Source organism: Gymnogyps californianus, chromosome 1 (assembly GCF_018139145.2).
Source record: "Gymnogyps californianus isolate 813 chromosome 1, ASM1813914v2, whole genome shotgun sequence".
In the NCBI taxonomy this organism is placed as follows: domain Eukaryota; kingdom Metazoa; phylum Chordata; class Aves; order Accipitriformes; family Cathartidae; genus Gymnogyps; species Gymnogyps californianus.
In genome coordinates, this window is record NC_059471.1 from 164,821,727 (window position 1) to 164,843,247 (window position 21,521).

The 21,521-nt window shown below is 48.9% G+C and overlaps 6 protein-coding genes across 7 annotated transcripts; 2 read left to right on the forward strand and 4 right to left on the reverse strand.

The window, feature by feature from the left end:
* Positions 1-1,735: 1,735 nt before the first annotated feature.
* LOC127019134 (histone H3-like) lies at positions 1,736-4,964 on the forward strand. Its single transcript, XM_050901102.1, has 2 exons — positions 1,736-2,042; positions 4,348-4,964. The coding sequence occupies exons 1-2, from the start codon at positions 1,736-1,738 to the stop codon at positions 4,773-4,775; spliced, it is 735 nt and encodes a 244-aa protein (XP_050757059.1). The 3' UTR covers positions 4,776-4,964.
* Positions 2,871-3,470, reverse strand: LOC127029732 (histone H3). The gene has a single exon (XM_050915521.1). It carries the CDS (start codon positions 3,468-3,470, stop codon positions 3,060-3,062), a length of 411 nt encoding a protein of 136 aa, XP_050771478.1. The 3' UTR covers positions 2,871-3,059.
* Positions 4,965-5,724: 760 nt separating the features above from the next.
* Positions 5,725-6,100, reverse strand: LOC127029737 (histone H4). The gene has a single exon (XM_050915526.1). The coding sequence runs from the start codon at positions 6,098-6,100 to the stop codon at positions 5,789-5,791; it is 312 nt and encodes a 103-aa protein (XP_050771483.1). The 3' UTR covers positions 5,725-5,788.
* A 6,135-nt stretch (positions 6,101-12,235) lies between these two features.
* LOC127029324 (histone H2B 1/2/3/4/6) lies at positions 12,236-13,158 on the forward strand. Its single transcript, XM_050914893.1, has one exon. The coding sequence runs from the start codon at positions 12,239-12,241 to the stop codon at positions 12,617-12,619; it is 381 nt and encodes a 126-aa protein (XP_050770850.1). The 5' UTR covers positions 12,236-12,238; the 3' UTR covers positions 12,620-13,158.
* Positions 13,159-14,172: 1,014 nt separating this feature from the next.
* On the reverse strand, positions 14,173-14,914 carry LOC127029322 (histone H1). Its single transcript, XM_050914890.1, has one exon. The coding sequence runs from the start codon at positions 14,867-14,869 to the stop codon at positions 14,213-14,215; it is 657 nt and encodes a 218-aa protein (XP_050770847.1). The 5' UTR covers positions 14,870-14,914; the 3' UTR covers positions 14,173-14,212.
* Positions 14,915-16,707: 1,793 nt separating this feature from the next.
* On the reverse strand, positions 16,708-17,334 carry LOC127029323 (histone H2A). 2 transcript variants are annotated; one of them, XM_050914891.1, is made up of 2 exons: positions 17,230-17,310; positions 16,708-17,124 (listed from the first exon to the last, which is right to left on the reverse strand). In XM_050914891.1, exons 1-2 carry the CDS (start codon positions 17,308-17,310, stop codon positions 16,921-16,923), a joined length of 285 nt encoding a protein of 94 aa, XP_050770848.1. In that variant the 3' UTR covers positions 16,708-16,920. The 2 variants fall into 2 exon arrangements, with proteins under 2 accessions (XP_050770848.1, XP_050770849.1); XM_050914892.1 differs by having other exon boundaries at positions 16,708-17,334.
* Positions 17,335-21,521: the final 4,187 nt, after the last annotated feature.

Below are 21,521 nucleotides of genomic sequence, written 5' to 3' on the forward strand. Positions count from 1 at the left end.
GAGAAGGGAAAAATAATTCTTGCAGCAGTCCTGAAGAGAACAAAAGAGGTCCTTTGAAGCCAGACAAACAGAGGGAAAAACACACTAGTCACTGCCAGGGAAAATGTCTATGATATTAAAGAGTGAGAGACGTAATAGGCAGGGAAGAATACACTTTATAGTTATGCAGAAGCCTTACTGAGATTTCTGTTCTATTCTATTCATGCTGTAACCTGTAAATGGGGGGGAAAAAAGGCTATTTTTTTTTTTTTCTCAAACAGTAAGTGAACTGATAAATAATGTGCGAAGGCACAGTGATTTTAATATTAACTGAGGAGCTTCATCTGTGCCAACAGCACTATAAAGGTTGACAGGCAAACGTAAATATGTCTTTGCTATTTCTGTAGAACTAAATCGAGTAATATTAATAAAGGCTGATATAAACACTACAAAGCTGGTTATCTACACATGAAAATAGACTTCTCAAAATGGTGGCCAAACATAAGCTGAATTAAATAGCATACATACTAGAAGCCTACAGAGGGGGGGAAAAAATCCCAAAATACCCCCCTCCCAAAGCCCCAAAGAAAGACAGAAAATTCTTTCCAGAAAAAGAAATGAAAAAGGACACATAATGAAACAAAAATGTGACAGCTCAAAGGGAAAGGGCTGTGAAATTACTAAGCAAAAACTTCACGATCAGGAACCATTATAGTAGTGGGGACCCATTAAAAAATAGGGAAAAGATTGGAGGGGGGAATCAAACGAAATGACAAATACCTGACCAACCAAAACGTAAAATAAAAACCTCTGTATTTCATGCAGATATAATTAACCAGGAAAAAACTCCTGACAAGAAAGAGATGGTAAATAGCGAATGTTTGGAATAGCATTTATTTGATGATCTTTCAAGAACAAATTAAAAATATCCTCAAATATATTTCATGGTAAATTTAAATACTAAGTCAGACAGAAAAATTAAAACAGCGTGTATGCACACGCAGGGTTTGACAGCTTTCTACACCGGTCGTGCCTCCGGGAAACACTGCAGCAGCTCCCGTACCCAGGACTTGTGCTGCCGACAGACCCCCAGCAAAAACCGACATTTTCTCCCAAAAAGATAAAGCTGCTAAACCAGTATACCGGAACTGTTCAAGGCTCCAAAGTTATTCCCAAAACAAAGGGCTAGACCACGGGAAATGTTACGCCTCAGTGACACTCCCCAAATCGACAATATCGATTGATCAGAAAGGCACAACCGCGGCCTACAGATCCCCGCCAGCCGGGCCCTTTGTTGGAGCGCAGCGAAATGGCGGCGGCGGCGGGGCGGGCAGGGCGGCACCGCGCGCGCGGGAAGCGGCGCTCCCGGCCCCGCCGCCCCCATTGGCTGGATTTTGCTGCAGACCCGCGGCCGGCGGGGCCCGGCTCCCCCACTGGCACCGAGCGCCGCAACGACGGGGCCGACGAACCGGGCCGTGCGCGGCGGGAAGGAGGGTGTCCCCCACCCGGGGATTCGCTCGCGCCCAGGCCGAGCCGGCGGCGGGGCCGGCTGTCTCCCGGGGCCGGCACCGTGCCGCCCGCCCCTTGTCGGAGGCGATGGCGCGAACGTCCCTGCCCGCAGGGGGAAGGGCGCGGAGAAGAGCCCGCCCTTGCCCTGCCCCGTCGCAGTCCTCAACCAGGTCGGACCGCTGGCAATATAGAGAGACGCTGGCAGCTGTTCCCGCCACACGGTGCTTGGGTCGGGCAGCGTGAGATCATGTCTGGCAGAGGCAAGGGCGGGAAGGGGCTCGGCAAGGGAGGCGCCAAGCGCCACCGAAAGGTGCTGCGCGACAACATCCAGGGCATCACCAAGCCGGCCATCCGCCGCCTGGCTCGGCGCGGCGGCGTGAAGCGCATCTCGGGGCTCATCTACGAGGAGACGCGCGGTGTGCTGAAGGTGTTCCTGGAGAACGTGATCCGCGACGCCGTCACCTACACCGAGCACGCCAAGAGGAAGACGGTGACGGCCATGGACGTGGTCTATGCTCTCAAGCGCCAGGGACGCACCCTCTACGGCTTCGGCGGCTAGATTTGATTGCTGAGATAGGTTACGCATTCAGAACACAAAGGCTCTTTTCAGAGCCACCCAAGTTTTCCGGAGAAGGGCCTTAATCACTGTTTGTGTGTACGTGTTGTGTTTATGGTCGTGATAAAAGGCGGGGGGGTGGGGGGGGAAGGGATGCAGGGGTTGGATTTGCACTGTAGCCCCTGCTGTCCACAGTCCTTCTAACCCTTCCAGCCTCACGCAACAGGCACGTTTGAAATCGGTGACGGAGAATGGATCTCGCATTGCGCTCTCTGGGGAGAATAGTAGGGGAATGGGTGTAGCGCTTGACTCTTAGGGCTCTGGGCCCGAGAGAAAAACATTTAGGCTCTCAAAGACGGGTATGTCCTTCCCCCCTGCTTTCCCCATTCTCCTCCACCACCCACCCCCCGTCACTCCCCCTCCCGGTCCTCCTTCGAAAAGGGAATGGAAGGGACAGGCAGCAGGCAAGAAAAACTGGACGCCGGGGGCAAGCGCTATTGCGACAGCCGCTTCCCAGCCACAAGGCTTCAGAGCAGCGGCCTCAAACGGGAAGCTCGTGAAATGGCGGCGCTCTCCTCTCTGCCATTCGCGGGGCGGGGCAAAGCGGGAAAGCAGGGGGAGAAGAAACGGCTTAGAGCACTCGTAGCGCCTCAGGGGCTGCAGAAGAAAGAGAGCAAGCCCTGTGCGAAAATGCCTTTCCTTCCTCTCGTCCTTCTGCTGAAAGGCTGCCTGTTCTCTAGACACCGCTCTTGACCCCGCGGCTAGCAGCTTGAAACGGGGAACCTCCGAACTGCCAACACACACGGGTGGGGGGGGGGGGGGCGTGTCCCACACTGCCTGCGACCCGAACCTCCCCAGTTATCCCAGAATCGGCGCTGCCTTGAGCACGGAAAAGAGCGCTCGGCACACGCTGCCTACGCCTGCTCCAAAAAAACCAAGAGACACAGCTCTCTCTGGTGGCCACGTGGTGGCTCTTAAAAGAGCCTTTGGGTTTGGTGCTGGCACGGCAGGAGCCTCAGGCGCGCTCGCCGCGGATGCGTCGGGCCAGCTGGATGTCCTTGGGCATGATGGTGACGCGCTTGGCGTGGATGGCGCAGAGGTTGGTGTCCTCGAAGAGCCCCACCAGGTAGGCCTCGCTCGCCTCCTGCAGCGCCATCACGGCCGAGCTCTGGAAGCGCAGGTCGGTCTTGAAGTCCTGCGCGATCTCGCGCACCAGGCGCTGGAAGGGCAGCTTGCGGATCAGCAGCTCCGTCGACTTCTGGTAGCGCCGGATCTCGCGCAGCGCCACCGTGCCGGGCCGGTAGCGGTGCGGCTTCTTCACGCCGCCCGTGGCCGGCGCGCTCTTGCGGGCCGCCTTGGTGGCCAGCTGCTTGCGGGGCGCCTTCCCGCCCGTCGACTTACGCGCCGTCTGCTTCGTGCGCGCCATTGCTATACTTCCTCTTCCTTATACTAATACAGAGACAACAACAAGTGCTCATGCCGACTCTTTTTTATACCCGCTTCTGCTTGTTCATTGGCTCGCAGAAAGCGCCGATCTCATTGGGCCAATTTGAAAATCCCGCTGTAACCCACTCTATGCTGAGCCGTGCTCTTTAACAGTTTTAATCACAGGCTTGATTTTTTCATCCTGTTTCTTCAGAAATTACTTCTTCCCTAAACGTTTTAACGACTTTCTTTTATTAATTGTGCCTTTCATCAAGTTGTTTAACTCCGAATCATACAATATGCGTAAGCAGTCTGCTAGTAAAGACGGTAAAAATAAACATAATGCATTTTATAGCTTACCAAGATATTCACTTTGTATCCCAGGAGTTTAATTTGGTGAAATAAGCATTCGAGTCTAGAAATACCTGTCACTTAATATTGTCATTATGACATAATTAAGGACAGGTATTTTAGGACTCGAATGCTTTATTTGCAGCCAAATTAAACCTGCAAATAAGTGAATATCTGGTAGCAGCTAAAGTCATACGAGTTATCACATCATGTACTTAAAACACGGACCCGGTAAGAAGGATTCGGAGTCTCAAACAACTCAGGAAAAAAACAGGAGAATTAAATACTAAAGAAATAAAACGTTTAGGGAAGCCTGAAGGAATTTTAAAAATAAAAGGACGACTACTTCTCTTTGGAAATGGCTGGGCCTCGGGGAGTCTTCAGCTACATCCGTGGTTACAGGATGTTTCGAATTATCCAATTAAATTCCTCGCTTTTGCGACCAATCAGAGGCGAGAAGCGGGGCCGTCACCCGCTATAAATAAGAGTCGCAACAGCACTCGCCCTCTTTCTCTGAGTAGTATAAGGAAGAGGAAGTATAGCAATGGCGCGCACGAAGCAGACGGCGCGTAAGTCGACGGGCGGGAAGGCGCCCCGCAAGCAGCTGGCCACCAAGGCGGCCCGCAAGAGCGCGCCGGCCACGGGCGGCGTGAAGAAGCCGCACCGCTACCGGCCCGGCACGGTGGCGCTGCGCGAGATCCGGCGCTACCAGAAGTCGACGGAGCTGCTGATCCGCAAGCTGCCCTTCCAGCGCCTGGTGCGCGAGATCGCGCAGGACTTCAAGACCGACCTGCGCTTCCAGAGCTCGGCCGTGATGGCGCTGCAGGAGGCGAGCGAGGCCTACCTGGTGGGGCTCTTCGAGGACACCAACCTCTGCGCCATCCACGCCAAGCGCGTCACCATCATGCCCAAGGACATCCAGCTGGCCCGACGCATCCGCGGCGAGCGCGCCTGAGGCTCCTGCCGTGCCAGCACCAAACCCAAAGGCTCTTTTAAGAGCCACCACGTGGCCACCAGAGAGAGCTGTGTCTCTTGGTTTTTTTGGAGCAGGCGTAGGCAGCGTGTGCCGAGCGCTCTTTTCCGTGCTCAAGGCAGCGCCGATTCTGGGATAACTGGGGAGGTTCGGGTCGCAGGCAGTGTGGGACACGCCCCCCCCCCCCCCACCCGTGTGTGTTGGCAGTTCGGAGGTTCCCCGTTTCAAGCTGCTAGCCGCGGGGTCAAGAGCGGTGTCTAGAGAACAGGCAGCCTTTCAGCAGAAGGACGAGAGGAAGGAAAGGCATTTTCGCACAGGGCTTGCTCTCTTTCTTCTGCAGCCCCTGAGGCGCTACGAGTGCTCTAAGCCGTTTCTTCTCCCCCTGCTTTCCCGCTTTGCCCCGCCCCGCGAATGGCAGAGAGGAGAGCGCCGCCATTTCACGAGCTTCCCGTTTGAGGCCGCTGCTCTGAAGCCTTGTGGCTGGGAAGCGGCTGTCGCAATAGCGCTTGCCCCCGGCGTCCAGTTTTTCTTGCCTGCTGCCTGTCCCTTCCATTCCCTTTTCGAAGGAGGACCGGGAGGGGGAGTGACGGGGGGTGGGTGGTGGAGGAGAATGGGGAAAGCAGGGGGGAAGGACATACCCGTCTTTGAGAGCCTAAATGTTTTTCTCTCGGGCCCAGAGCCCTAAGAGTCAAGCGCTACACCCATTCCCCTACTATTCTCCCCAGAGAGCGCAATGCGAGATCCATTCTCCGTCACCGATTTCAAACGTGCCTGTTGCGTGAGGCTGGAAGGGTTAGAAGGACTGTGGACAGCAGGGGCTACAGTGCAAATCCAACCCCTGCATCCCTTCCCCCCCCACCCCCCCCGCCTTTTATCACGACCATAAACACAACACGTACACACAAACAGTGATTAAGGCCCTTCTCCGGAAAACTTGGGTGGCTCTGAAAAGAGCCTTTGTGTTCTGAATGCGTAACCTATCTCAGCAATCAAATCTAGCCGCCGAAGCCGTAGAGGGTGCGTCCCTGGCGCTTGAGAGCATAGACCACGTCCATGGCCGTCACCGTCTTCCTCTTGGCGTGCTCGGTGTAGGTGACGGCGTCGCGGATCACGTTCTCCAGGAACACCTTCAGCACGCCGCGCGTCTCCTCGTAGATGAGCCCCGAGATGCGCTTCACGCCGCCGCGCCGAGCCAGGCGGCGGATGGCCGGCTTGGTGATGCCCTGGATGTTGTCGCGCAGCACCTTTCGGTGGCGCTTGGCGCCTCCCTTGCCGAGCCCCTTCCCGCCCTTGCCTCTGCCAGACATGATCTCACGCTGCCCGACCCAAGCAGCGTGTGGCGGGAACAGCTGCCAGCGTCTCTCTATATTGCCAGCGGTCCGACCTGGTTGAGGACTGCGACGGGGCAGGGCAAGGGCGGGCTCTTCTCCGCGCCCTTCCCCCTGCGGGCAGGGACGTTCGCGCCATCGCCTCCGACAAGGGGCGGGCGGCACGGTGCCGGCCCCGGGAGACAGCCGGCCCCGCCGCCGGCTCGGCCTGGGCGCCGCGGGAGCGAATCCCCGGGTGGGGACACCCTCCTTCCCGCCGCGCACGGCCCGGTTCGTCGGCCCCGTCGTTGCGGCGCTCGGTGCCAGTGGGGGAGCCGGGCCCCGCCGGCCGCGGGTCTGCAGCAAAATCCAGCCAATGGGGGCGGCGGGGCCGGGAGCGCCGCTTCCCGCGCGCGCGGTGCCGCCCTGCCCGCCCCGCCGCCGCCGCCATTTCGCTGCGCTCCAACAAAGGGCCCGGCCGGGGGGAAACGCGGGCGATCGTGATGGTCTTTGTGCTCAAGTAAATCCACTGTTTTATAACGAGTGCTGAGTAAAGTCATTAGTCCACTTTTTTTTTTTCCTTTCTGTGGGGACGACGCGTTCTTTTTTTTCTAGGTGTTCAAGTCAGTATCTCCCAGGTCTTTAACTGCATGATCGCACAGCATTTTTGTGTTTATGGGACTGAGGTGCTGTTGAAGGAACTGATTTGTGTATCTTGTTAACGTATCCATGAAAAAAAAATCTAGATTGCTTCAGTTGCTTTTAAATGTGGCATGTGTTTGCTCATTTTCATGGTCTTACTCTTTATTGATACATAATATCTCAAAGTATTTCTTTTGCTGTTCTTTTCTTCACGTAGTTTTCAACACAAACATAGTATTTTTATCAACTGTAGTCTACATGTGCACTCGGAGGGAAGAAAACATCATTTTAATATGTTGCCTCATCTTAATCATCTTTAGAAATCTCAGGTTTCCAAACATCATTTATTTCAGAAAATGCATGGCAACTTCCTCTCCCCCCTTTATCCTTTCCTTTCGTCTTGTGGCTTTTTCAGTACAGTTATTTTATGCTGTAGAAATGTGATCTATATATTTACTGTTTCTCTAAGTAGTTATAAGGTCTTCAGATGATAGCGACACTCAGCAATTTACAAAGCCAGAAAACTTACAGCAATAGATAGCAAGGTATGCAGCATATAATACAATTACGTTTAATATTGCAGTCTCAACATGTAAAAGATCTACAGTAGCTACCTATAACCTTAAAACCAGACTTCTCAAATGTGATTCTAAAATGAATCATGCACGTTAAAAATTCTCCAAAATAATCACAACTGCTAGGCAGCTGTGCCTTATAATCGATATATTTCTAATAACCATGACTGCTATGTGCTGAGTGTCTTCTGTTGATGGCCTAGTTGTTCTGTAACTTTTCCTGGGACTTCTTGGTTCTTTTCTCTGTGTTCCACACAGAGGAATATACCAGACTAAAATGAAATGATTCTCAGAAACAAAACCAAATCTCCAACACTTATCCTACTACTCTTAAAAGTCTGTCTTTTTGTCTCTGCTTGTTTGCTTTGGTTAATCTTTTTTGTTGGTTTGTTTTTCAGGACCTTTTGGCATTGGCAAGGCGTACTCTGTAAGACCAAGAGAATACACAGGTGTCTGACTTTCCCTCATCAGATAAGTGGTCCTCCAGCATTTCTGGCTGAAGAGGCTGCAGAAGGTGGGATAATTAGAGCCAAGACACTCCTCATAATTTCCTTTTTTTTCTTGAAGCCCATTTAGGCAATGAGCACAGACAGAAAAAAATTATGTTTCTAACCGTAGATTTCAGAATAAGAAAGAATATTTTCCAGAAAAATCTACACAGAGCTCACCCAGGAGCTGTAGTGGCAAAACACTAACAGCAGGTTTGCCTTCATGTCTTCCCATTGCCTCCTATAAACTTCCAGCTGGAGCAGGAACAGGAGAAAGCTGTCAGCCTGTAGCACAATGTGTTCACCTGGAGGAGATACACCAACCAGAGTGTGGTGGATTGACCCTGGCTGGATGCCAGGTGCCCACCAAAGCCACTCTATCACTCCCCTCCTCAGAGGACAGGGGAGAGAAAATAAAACAAAAGGCTCGTGGGTCGAGATAAGGACAGGAAGATCACTCAGCAATTATGGTCACAGGCAAAACAGACTCAGGGAAAAAAATTAATTTAATTTATTACTAGTCAAATCAGAGTAGGATAATGAGAAATAAAACCAAATCTTAAAAACACCTTCCCCCCACCCCTCCCTTCTTCCCGGGCTTAACTTTACTCCTGAATTTTCTACCTCCTCCCCCCAATGGCACAGGGGGACCAGGAATGGAGGTTGCGGTCAGTTCATCACACGTTGCTTCTGCTGCTCCTTCCTCCTGAGGGGGAGGACTCCTCACACTCTTCCTCTGATCCAGCATGGGGTCCCTCCCACAGGAGACAGTCCTTCATGAACTTCTCCAATGTGGGTCCTTCCCACGCGCTACAGTTCTTCACAAACTGTTCCAGCGTGGGTCCATTCTACAGGGTGCAGTCCTTCAGGAACAGACTGCCCCAGCGTGGGTCCCCCACAGGGTCACAAGTCCTGCCAGGAGCCTGCTCCATCACAGGTTTCCCACAGGGCCACAGCCTCCTTTGGGCATCTACCTGCTGCAGGGTGGGGTCCTCCATGGGCTGCAGGTGGATATCTGCTCCACCGTGGACCTCCATGGGCTGCAGGGGGACAGCCTGCCTCACCATGGTCTTCACCACAGGCTGCAGGCGAATCTCTGCTCTGGCGCCTGGAGCACCTCCTCCCCCTCCTTGTTCACTGACATTGGTGTCTGCAGAGTTGTTCCTCTCACATGTTCTCACTCCTCTCTCCTGGCTGCAATTGCGCAGGGTTTTTTCCCCCTTCTTAAATATGTTATCACAGAGGCACTACCACCGTCACTGATGGACTCGGCCTTGGCCAGCGGCGGGTCCATCTTGGAGCCGGCTGGCATTGGCTCTATCAGACATAGGGGAAGCTTCTAGCAGCTTCTCACAGAAGCAACCCCTGTAGCCCCCCGCTACCAAAACCTTGCCACGCAAACCCAATACACAGGGAAAAAAGACAGAGTCCCACAGTTCATACGCTTTGGTAACATGTAATAGGCTGCTGACTTCTTCAAGCTCTGACGTCCTTGAGTTGTTCTGGAGCTGTTCTTGAAGCCTTTTCTCTTTTATCTCCCATCAGATTTAGGTTTCCTGATTCTGAAGGATTATTTCTTTTGGATGCTCCAAAGCCTTGGTCAGTCACTGGAAACTCCATTGTTGTTGAAGTGGGATGGATGATGGGTGACTAGATGTTAACTTCTCATCCATTTCCTTTAGTGAACATGGTTATTTCAGACCGTTGAGAGAAATATGAATGTCTGGATTCCTTTTCCATATATCCTGACTGTCTAAACAATGCAATAAACTCAGCTTTTCTGCCATTATTGATAAGGTTTCCACAATCAGTTCTTTCCAAGAACTTGAGTTCCCTTTATAAACATCTAACCCTCTCCCTACTCCTCTCCCCAATTATTTTGCCTTTAGCACTCTCTTGTTGTACCTCTTTGTGAAGTAGCAGCATGCACTACACCAAGAGTGACTGGCCTTCAGTTATTATTCAGCTTCTGCTTCTTTTGTTTGTTTGTTTATTTGGTTGGGTTGGGTTTGGGTTTTGTGGGCTTTTAATGCATTTTTCAGCTGGAAGACTAAAAAAAGGCAGTAGCTATTCAGTTCACAGTAGCCACCTTTCCTCAACAGAGGATGTCTTTCTACTCCATAGCTGATCTTTACAAAACTTGTTAGAACTAAGAATCTCTAGGACCTGGATCAACTGTCACTTTTGTCTGGAACTGATTAATAGACTTAAAAGGATTAACAAGGTGGGGGGGTGTTTGCAGAAGCTGTTTTTTGTGTTTTTAATGCCTCTGCTTTCTGGATCTATGGACTTTACATTGCTGAGATTACCCAGTGTTATTCTACGTTTTCTCTTCCAGAGCAGTGTAACAAAAGCAACAGCCTTTGTCTGCTATTGTGGAGACAAAACTGGAGATCCTACGCCACATTGTCCAGGAGTGACATGTCAAGTTGTGGACTTTCACAGATGTTCACGAGAGAACTCCAGTTGCCAGGCAGAGGTGTTCTCAGTGAACTGCTTTTCCAGGTAATGTTTATGCCAAAAGAAAGTAATTAGGTTCACAGCAAATGTGGGGAGTTAAATGTTTAGAGATGGGCCACTCTGGCTTCTCTTCTTGCTTTGCTGAAAAAGAGAGAACTACTTTTCTTCTCCTTAACAGGCAGATACAGCTCCCTCCTGCCTTACCAGATTTTCTCCAAGCTGATCGAGCTGCTACTGGCAGCTGGGGGGGAGGCAGAGCAAATGGAGATGGATGAGCATCCACCCCATCCCTGTTCCTGATGAGAGGGAGCAGGGCTGGGGGGGGATGAACATGAAACCAGAGAGGTGCAGCATCACAGAGGCAGCATGAAGCTGCTCTCCTCAACACGGGTGGCTGCTTTTGTCTCCCCAGTTTAGGTGTTAAGCACAGCAGAAGCACTTGCAAGCAAGCATTACTCACTGGGAAGGAGAAAAGTCCCACACTTTCCTCACTTGGCTCCCTTTCTTCAGACAGTACTATTTTGGATGTAGGCTGGAAATATTTGTGCATCCAGAATTCTGCCCAGCAAGGTAAAAGAAAAAAAAAGCAGAAGCAAAACCAGGCTGGTAAGGTGACAGACCTTTTTATTGCTTGCACCAGGATCCAGAATCTCTCTCACTATCCTTACACATATCCTTGAACAATTAGTTTTTTTGTGATTTTAGCAGTCTCACCCACCCTAAACTACATTTACCTATGCCACATAGGTTTCTTGTATAGGCCCATGCCATCCGTCTCCTCTGATATCAAGAAAGTCTGGATTTTGAATGGGTCTTAAGGGTTCCAAAAGAAAATAGTATCATTATAGCACTGGCTATATGATACCAAGCTATCCAGTCCTAGCTTCATTCAACCACAAATTAACTTGATCCCTTTAAAAGTGGATTATAGCATTCTAATTTACTGATGAATGAATTTATAATTGTAATTTATAGTTTGTCACACAGCATTTTAATAAAAAAAAAAGAAAATTACCCTTTTTTTAAACATACAGGCTAATACTATATTAAACAACACTTCCTCTATTATATAAAAAAAAAGCACATCAGAATTCCTAATACCATAAAATCATTTTAGTCTGCTTAAACAATTGTATTTTCTTCTTGCACAATTAAGTCAACTAAACAAGAAAAGCGCCAGAACTTCTGATTCACAATAAATTCAAAATTTTAAATCCACAATTTATTTTTATTATCAGGAATAACTTGGTTTTGACTTAAATTAATCCAATCTTTAGTACATCCCAAAAGAAGTCCACTTTCTTTCAACTTACAAATTAAGTCAGAACTTCCATCTCATTTAAAGTCCTGAAAAACAAGCCATGCTCTGTGGGCCAGAAGAATTAATTTCAAACACAATTAACAAAGCTTAGTGTTCCAGAGCCTGTGTATCTTTTCTGGTTGTCTTTTTTCCCTTTTACATTTAACTTGTGGCTGTTACAAATGCAGGCTATTACATGAAGTATGCAGGTACACTTCTTCTCAAAGGAAAAAAAAAAAAAGAGTAGCAAAACCCCTTGCAATTTTCTCTAGGATTTTTTTTTTCCGAAGAAATTACAGATAACTACGCTTTTTATGTACAAATCCGCCCGAGCAGGCAGCTGCAGGAGACACACGAGCCCGGATGCTCCGGGGTGGCCCCGGGGGCGGGGCGAGGCCAGACAGCACAGGACGAGCTTCGCCACCGAACTATGAGATTGAAAGAGTTTGTTGTGATTGGCTGATAAAATTCGAATTATTAACCAATAATAGCGTGGGATTTAAAAAGGACCAATTACAAAGCCGTTCGTACGAGACGCAACGTCACTGGCTCCGTTATCCAATAGAAGCGCTGATAGCTGAGGCCATACATTTGCATAAGGCCCCTATAAATACGGGAGTAATCACATCATCGGGTACTTCAGTGCTCCAGAGTAACGTGAGAGTTTGCTGCGATGCCTGAGCCGGCTAAGTCCGCCCCCGCGCCCAAGAAGGGCTCCAAGAAGGCGGTGACCAAGACGCAGAAGAAGGGCGACAAGAAGCGCAAGAAGAGCCGCAAGGAGAGCTACTCGATCTACGTGTACAAGGTGCTGAAGCAGGTGCACCCCGACACGGGCATCTCGTCCAAGGCCATGGGCATCATGAACTCCTTCGTCAACGACATCTTCGAGCGCATCGCCGGCGAGGCCTCGCGCCTGGCGCACTACAACAAGCGCTCCACCATCACCTCGCGGGAGATCCAGACGGCCGTGCGGCTGCTGCTGCCCGGCGAGCTGGCCAAGCACGCTGTCTCCGAGGGCACCAAGGCTGTCACCAAGTACACCAGCTCTAAGTAGAGCGTCTGGGATCGTCAGTTTTAACACAAAGGCTCTTTTAAGAGCCACCAATTTTTTCAAGTAGAAGGGCTGAATTACTTTTTTTCTTGGGAGGTATGTAAATAGCCTGTCAATGTGTACGTCTCTAGAAAGTTAAGTACTCGAGTTTTTTTAGATAGTTGAGATGTAACTACTTAGCTTTTTAAGCGTGAGGGCTCTTGGTTAACAGCCTATGCTCGGTATATAGCATTATACTTTGTTGTTTAAAACTTAGAAATTGAGTATATGCTATAAACTCTGCTCTTCAATGTGGCTAAAAAGCCGCAGCAACTTTGTCCTAGTGTTTTGCTAGCTCTCTGTTTTCAGAATTTGGAAGTCGTGCAGGGGAAGGTAAGTCGCCTTTTATTTTCTAAGGGTTTTAATTCTTAACGTGATAGGCCTGGTAGAAAATCCTAGATGCTATTAAGAACTCGCTTTCTGTGCACTGTACCAGTAAAATAAAAAATCGTATTTCTGCCTCTTTCAGTAACTAATAAATATTTTGAAAGCAGTTTCTAAAGCAAGTCTTCCAGTTGTGTTTGTAGCTTGGTTTCTTTTTCATGCGTTTTAGTGCGTGTGTTGCGTGTCGTGTCCCCCCCCGCAACACCATCGCTTTTTTCAGTGAAGTTAGCTGTCCGTACTCGATTAGGTAATAGGGAAAGATTTTTCTTTATGAAGGGTTTTCCGGTTTAAAATACCAATGTCCACACTTGCAGAGGAGTTGGTTCTCTTTTTTTTTTTTTTTTTTTGTTTTGTTTTTAAAAGTCATGGGCGTGAAGCTGGGGGCAGTCGGTAATGTGCAAGGTACCCGGGGGCCTGGGAGTATTGGAGCATGGGGCTCCAGCTCTCCTACCCCACCGCGCCAGTTCCGTCCGCAGAAGCTGTGCTGCTGGGCAGCCTTTCTCTGCGGGGCAAAGGCAGAGCCGGGGCACTGCACACACGTTTGCCCAGCCCTGATCCATTCCCCCCCCACCAACCATACCCGGCCCTGGTGCCCGTGAGAAGGGGGAAGGAGGGGGCCGACAAGGTGCCGTACGTAACCGAGGGAGCGGCGCTCGCTCCCCGCGCGGGGGACGGCACCGGGAACTGCCGCGGGGTGGGGGGGTCACCGCCCTATGGGCGGGAAGGAGGGGCGGGGCTGGGTGGGCGGAAGGGGCCAATCCCGGCCCAGCGCGGGACTTTTAAACCCCCCCAGGCACCGCAGCGAAGGGGCCCTCGCTGGTCCGCGGGCCGGGGCCGCCGCCGCCTGTTGCCGCTCTCGGCTGCGCCGCTCAGTTAAGAGGGGGCGGAGCAAAGAGCCTCTGCTGTCGCAGGGCTCCCGAATTGTACGTAGGAAAACACTTCCTCTTTGAGGAAGCCCGGGTCTCCCACGCAGGCTGTTCTGAACGCGCACGTTTCGCAAATGGTAACTTTCTTATTTCGGTACGAATTTCTACTATAAACCTTTTAAAGACTTGATTTTGCTGCTGCGATTACCGTAGTGTTCCAGCTCTTTTTGGGAGTAAGTGGGTGGCTCTTAAAAGAGCCTTTGGGTTTATGTAAATGAGTAGACTCTCTAATTTCTTCTCAGCCGTTTTACTTCTTTTTGGGCGCCGCCTTCTTCGCCTTGGCCGCTTTGGGCTTGGCCGCCTTGGGCTTGGCTGCTTTGGGCTTCACCGCCTTCGCCTTGGCCGGGCTCTTTGCTGCCTTCTTGGGGCGGCCTGCCTTGGCCGCTTTCTTGGGGCTCTTGGCTGCTTTCTTGGCCGCGGTGGCCGCCGGCTTCTTGGCTTTCTTGGGGCTCTTCTTCACCGCGGCGGCTTTCTTGGGTTTCTTGGCGGTGCTGGCAGGCTTCTTGGCCGCCGGCTTCTTCGGCTTGGCTGCCGGCTTTTTCTTGGTTGCTTTCTCCTTTGTCTCACCTGGTTTCTTGTTCAGTTTGAAAGACCCGGAGGCGCCGGTGCCTTTGGTCTGCACCAGGGTGCCCTTGCTGACCAGGCTCTTCAGCCCCAGCTTGATCCGGCTGTTGTTCTTCTCCACATCGTAGCCGCCGGCGGCCAGCGCCTTCTTGAGCGCGGCGAGGGAGAGCCCCTTGCGCTCCTTGGAGGCGGACACAGCCTTGGTGATCAGCTCGGTGACGCTGGGGCCGGCGGGCTTGCGGGCTTTGGAGCCGCCCGCCGCCTTCTTCGGCTTCTTGGCGGCGGCTTTCGCCCCGGGAGCAGAGACAGCGGGAGCGGCAACAGGCGCGGTCTCCGACATAGTGGCAGCCGTCGTCCACGAATCAGGGGAAACCACTGGGCCTGGAGCAAGTCAACGGCCTCGTATTTATAGAGAGGAGCCGCGCGGTGATTGGTGCGTTGCAGAGCCCGCCCCGCTGCACGGCAGAAAGGTCCCTTCTCCCCGCTCATTTTGTGTTTCTTAGGAGTCAAAAAAGCCTGTTTTTATCAGAATTTCTGCCACCGACCCCCCCTTAGTTCGCAGCGGCGTGGAAAAGAAAGACTGTTGTTCCCCTCGGCAAAGTTTCCCTTCGAAGACGTAAAGGGTGAGTTAAAAAAGAGGCGATAAACCCTGAGTCCTGGACCTGGACAGACCTCGGGAGACAGAAACTTTTGTTTTTCCTTCTAAATAAAATCCGCGACGTGGGCAACTAAATCTCCAAAGTAATTAATTATTATTCTTTAAAGGGTCTTCTCTTAACCTGAACTGAAAATCAGGGATTTGAATCGATATTTTAATCGCAAATTGATTTCAAAGAGGAGGAAGTAACACAGGCTCATCTTGAGCACTGAATATGGATTAGAAATTAGCTTCTTTGTCCAAACTCCTTTACCCCTTTCAAAATAATTAAAATAAATTAAATTAGTGCATTATGCAACAAGGCAAGAAGCAGATTAAAGTCCTGTGAAGGGCTGTTTGTGCCCCAGCAGGAGATGACTTTTTACAGCATAGCAGCTTGTACTGTGTTGCTCAGCGTGCACAATACAGACATGGTTCCCTCGTGCTCTGCTACAGAAATATTCATTTTCTTAATAAATTAGGTGACATTTGAACTTAACACAGCCAGTTTTTGTTAATAATTATAATCAGTGCCCTATCACTTTATAATTCAGCAGTGGTTTTATTTTGATACAGCTTGATAGGTGAAAATCTGAGTCATCATTATCTAAGGAGACACTGCTGCAGCTGGTTTTTTCCATACTTCTACACAATAAAACTTGTTCAAGTTATCAGTTAGGGCTCCCCTTTCACAGCAGATTGTGAAATATTCCATTTTTTACTGTCCAGTGACTGACTCTTGCATTGGAAGTGATATTACAAATAGCATATCTGACTCACGTATCTGCTATACTAAAACAGCTGGCTGCTAGCAAGAGAGGGAAAGTCTTCATCTGCGTTTCACTAAGACCACGCTTAAACAAATTAAAAATAGATGCATTTTGGTTTTCAGCATACAGAGAATTAAAACAAGTATTCTCTGATATTTGCATTATTGCCTACAACCCTTTGTTTTGCCAAAGGCCTGTAAACTGCTGTTACCTCTTGCTATTGTAACTGTTAGTGGTAGGTCCTAAATTTTGTACAATGTTATGATTCAAGTAATTTATGTTTTCAAATGGATAATTATTAAAATGTGTTTCTTGACCTATAGCCACTGATTTTCTGTTTCTATTTCAACATCTTTATGATAATGTTCAGCACTACGTATAAGGTAGAACCCAAACTGGCAACAGTCCTTTTTACCTCACATTGCCTGTTCAGTGATTACCAGTTACTCTTGAACCCATTCAGATTTCAGGCAGAAAATGGGCACAGCAGCTCAGACAAAGCCATGAGAAAACTGCATTAAAAATTAATTATTTGGAATGCCTATTGTTATGAAGAAAAGACAAAGTCTGTAGGTCAAAAGGTTGTTTTTTTTAGAGAGGGACAGGGTTGTTTTTAGAGACACCAGTGAGTGTCCTGAACTTCACATATGGCCAAGCTGATACAGGAGAGGCCTGCTGGGGCTGCGGGTTCCTTATTGCAATAATGATCAATTTTGCGTCTTTCTCACCCCTACCACAGCAAAACGATTTTCACATGGAATAAACCTTGATTAGTATGCACTTACAAGCAGTTAACATTTTATTTTGTAATGCTAAAACTCCAAATTTTAAAGAACAGAATTATTTCATTTTTAAAAATAAACATTAGAAAAAATTGGTTGTTTTTTTTTTTCTTTCTAGGATCCACAGCTCCTTTTATGAGGAAGTGGGTGGCTCTAAAAAGAGCCTTTGGGTTATTTTTGAGGTGGGAATGCTCCTCCAGCTTTACTTGCTCTTTGCCTTGTGGCTGTCGGTCTTCTTGGGCAGCAGCACGGCCTGGATGTTGGGCAGCACCCCGCCCTGCGCGATGGTCACCTTGCCCAGCAGCTTGTTGAGCTCCTCGTCGTTGCGGATGGCCAGCTGCAGGTGGCGGGGGATGATGCGCGTCTTCTTGTTGTCGCGGGCCGCGTTGCCCGCCAGCTCCAGGATCTCGGCCGTCAGGTACTCCAGCACGGCCGCCAGGTACACCGGGGCGCCGGCGCCCACCCGCTCCGCGTAGTTGCCCTTGCGCAGCAGCCGGTGCACGCGGCCCACGGGGAACTGCAGCCCGGCCCGCGACGAGCGCGACTTGGCCTTGGCCCGCGCCTTCCCGCCCTGCTTCCCGCGACCGGACATCGCTCCCGACGCTCTTCCGCAAACCGCCGCCCAAACTGACGTGAACCACGCGCCGCTACGCCCCGCGCCCGGCCCCTTTTATAGCTTCCCCGCGCGCCCCGGCCTGCTTTCTGATTGGTTGCGGCGCGCTCTCGCTCGCCCCGACCAATGGCGCTGCGGATCCAAATCCACCCAATGGGAGAGCAGGCGGCTGGCCCTCCCCGCCGGGCTGCCCCCGCCTGTCAGCAGGGGGCGGGCTGGGCGCGCCCGGCGCAGCGGCGGCGCGGGGCGGGGTCTAAATCTCCCCCTCGGCTCCGGTCGCGGCTCGCTTCGGCCGAGCAACCCAGCCGCCGCTGGGCCCGGGACGCGCTCCGGAAGGCCGTGTTACAGGGAAACGTGTCCCCGCCTGCCGGAGGAGAGCAGGGGCGCGCAGCTGCCTCCCAGGAACGGGGGGGGGAACCTCTGCCAATGCCATGGCTGGTGTTTTAGAAATCATCCTGTATTTAGAGCCTCAGAAATGCTACTACAGGATTACTTTTCTTTTAGTTATTATTATTACAATAATTCCTACAAACTGTAGGAACAGTTGCAACCCAGCACTGCTGACGTGTGGAAACTAGGCAGGAATATGTAACACAGGAAATTTCTCTAATTCTGGAGACAAATGGCTTGAATATTACTGCAATTAAACTAATATGGTATTATTTGCAAGGCTGTTCTGCAGAGCATTAGAAATCAGGCTGTCATGCTTTTACTCAAACTGGAGAATATCTCGCTGCACCAATAAGCTGAAGTGACTACTTCAAGATTCAGGATGTTTGTCTGCTACAGTCTGGCCCTGTTTTACAGAGAGATTCCTGTTCATTTTTCTTCCTTTGCTCTAGTTAGCCATGGTTTCCTCTTTATTCCCTGACATCTTTTTCTCATTCTTCCATACATTTTGAGCAAGGGCAGACACGATCCTTGTCTACAGCAATGAAGGAGCCTGCACCCTGAACTTAGCCACATCCTTCTGCTACCCCAGTGTTGCACAGCAGGCTCTTCCTCCATTTTCCCCACAGCATGGGATTCTGCTCTCTCGTTTCCCTAAATTCCAGTTCTGTGTGATTTTTTTGTTCCCTTCTTCATTCCTTGATGCTTGCATACTCTAGCTTGTGGTTCTTCTTTGTAATGCACCCTGGATCCTATGATATGGATATCACAAAATTACAGTGAAGTGAGTAGTGTGCATGCCGGACTATGCTGCTTACCCTGGATACTAGCATTGTCATAGACAAAGACATGACTGCCACTAGGCCATCCATGATAGCCTACCTTAAAAAAAAAAAAAAAAAAAAAAGGCACAAAACCCAAACAAACAAAACCCCAAAAGACAACATTTCATTTAAACTCTGCAAATTGGAGATCAAGAGAACCACATCCTTCTTTCCAGAAGGGTACAATGATAGGAATTCTGATCTAAACTGTTCAACGTACGTCAGTCACAGCAGGAAGATTACAAACAAGGCAAAATAGAAAGAACTTGATAGCACACACAACGTTCTGTCACAACTTGTTTATTTCCAGATAACTAAGACCAGCTCCCTGTTCTGAAGGTTCAGTAACATTTAGGAAGCATCTTTCCTTAGTGGTGTGATTCAATGGATTATGCCAAATTAACTAGTCTCAGGAGTCTTTTTCTATTTCCATCTTTATGCAGTCACTAATCTTCAACGATGCATTGGGCAAGTCACATCACTTCTCTGTGGCTCAGTCCCTTCCCAGCCCTTTTCCTCCCCATGATCATTTTTTCTTCCGTGAACACTACTTGGAGCCACAGATGAAAAATGTGACCACAAGATGGAGGTGGTATTACAGAGAAGAATCCCAAAGCTCTGTCTGACCACAATAGAAAAACAAGAGCAAATTGGCCTGGATTTACATTACCAGTTGTCCAGAGCTGAGAACACCTGTTCTGGAGTTGTAGAGAAGATGGCGTTACAGGATTGTGTCCATGACCAGTGCCATCACAAGATAAATACGTAATTATTTCCACAAGCTGTGTGGAAACACAGACTGTTCTTGAATATGCCACAAGCTTTCTACTGTGTTCTTTTCTCCCTTCTAAGAAAACAATTTCTATTTAAATACTAAATATTGATTCAACTCTCCCTCAATAAATAAATTAATTAACAGTATGATATAGATATATGCGTATATATTTCACACACTTTCTTATTCAATTCCTTTTTGACCGGTGTCAGGGTACTGAGACACAGTAGAGATACTAGGAAGCATTTTCCTATTTTCTCTTGATAGAAGTATAAGCACAAAACTTTAATGTAATTCGATGGATGTCCAGCCAAATCAACTTTCATTGATCTGTTCTTTTTTAAGGATTTCACTCACTCAGAGTCATTACCAGAGGCCAAAGATAACACATGAATAAAGGGAAAAAATTAACCTACCTGATGCAAGTATTGTCGGTTTAGCAATGAAATTGCTTTACAATCATTTCTGATGCTGGGGAAGAAAAGGTTGTCAGCAGTCCTCAAAGCTAGATTTGATGTTTCTGCCATGGCCCATCATTTGCGTGGCTGACAAAGAACCAGATGTGTACCTGAGTGCATGGATTGAAGTCAGGGCATCCACAGATCCCATTGCTTTGATAAAAGTGACAGGAAGAGCTTACATCTTTGTGCTCTTTCCACGTAGAACTGTATTAAAGGCAAGGAAGGAAAAAAATCCCCCATATTAAACTAGCTGAAGACAAACCACCGCTCTGGTCAATCAGATGAAGTATCAGCCCCATGTCCAGCCAGTTTCTACACACAGAGTCCCAGCTAGCCATACAGCTCCCAACCTCACATGTCTATCCAAAACCACAACAGAATGTGAGAAGCCTCCTGTATGAGAGCCACATGAGACAGTAGGCACCCTGGCCTTGGACTCTTCCCAGAAACAAAAAATCTTGCAGCTCCTGGATGATTTGCATTGTCAAATCCAGCTCTTCCGTGTGGCCTCAAAGCTCATTCCAGGAGTACTCTCTCCCTCACCTCGCCTCCCCTCTCCACACCCCCCCCAAGCCATCTTAGAAGTCTATCAGTTGTAGGAAACTACGTACTTTCTTTGCCCCCCCCTTCACGCCGGACAGGGTGAGGAAGTGACCTTTCTGACATTATGTACAGTCCTTGTGCATTAAATTTCCTTTTTTGAGCCCATTTAAACATGTGGCAAATTCAGATCCTTTTGCCTCAATCTGAAGAGGACAGGTACAGCAACAGGCAAGTGTTCACTCTATCCCAACAGAAAAGGTGGCTCACCTACGTGAGAATATGGCAAATGGAACATTAAAAAAAAAAAAAAAAAAAAATCAGACTGAAATGGAGGAGCAGAATGAATCAGGCGACTCCTGCAGGTTACTAATGTAATCACAGGGCTGCCAGGGAGATTTTCTTGACCTTGAGCAACAGGGAGGTCAGTCCTTATCCCAGAACACAGTTCCTCTTCTCAGGCTGCTTCCTGGGAGGAAAGGTCAATACTATTATTAAACCGAGGGTCAGAGGTACCACCATGATACCCCTTCCCCCAAAAATCACCATTCACACATTTCATTTATTAAAGAATAAAGACAAAAATGCATTTTTTTAAAAAAGCTAAAATATAAAGAGGATATTCCATAAATATAACTAAAAAAAAAAAGATTTAAGATACTGCTGACACAACTGCAATTAACTCCTGAACCAGGAAGAGAACTGTTGTACAAACCTATTTGTTTGTGTCCAGAATTTGTGAAAACAGAATCAAAGTTTTCAAGTGTAAGTTTAGGTAGCTAATACTTTTCTCTCCTTAAAACAGATTTAACCTCAAAACATTGAGTATTCAGCTAAGTCTGAGGCTTATAGCCAACTAAAGGTATATCTAAGGTATATAAGAGGTATCTACTAATCTGGCAGCTTAACATAAATTCTCTTTATTAAAAATGTAAAAACCCACAAGTCTGGACATATTCACCTAGAAATTGATACATTGTTAGAGGACTCAAAATCCCTAAGACACTCACCACAAGCTCTTCAACAGGGACAATGAAGAGTTTTCTCAATCTCTTTTATGCTGTATCATACTTAAAAAAAAAAAGTGTGAGTTAGTGTTGTAACAGGATGAAGACACCTACATAAATAGCTAACTAGTAGTATTAGGTCTTGTGCTCAAATTCAGCATTCCAGACAAAACTTTGCATGTTTGAAATATTT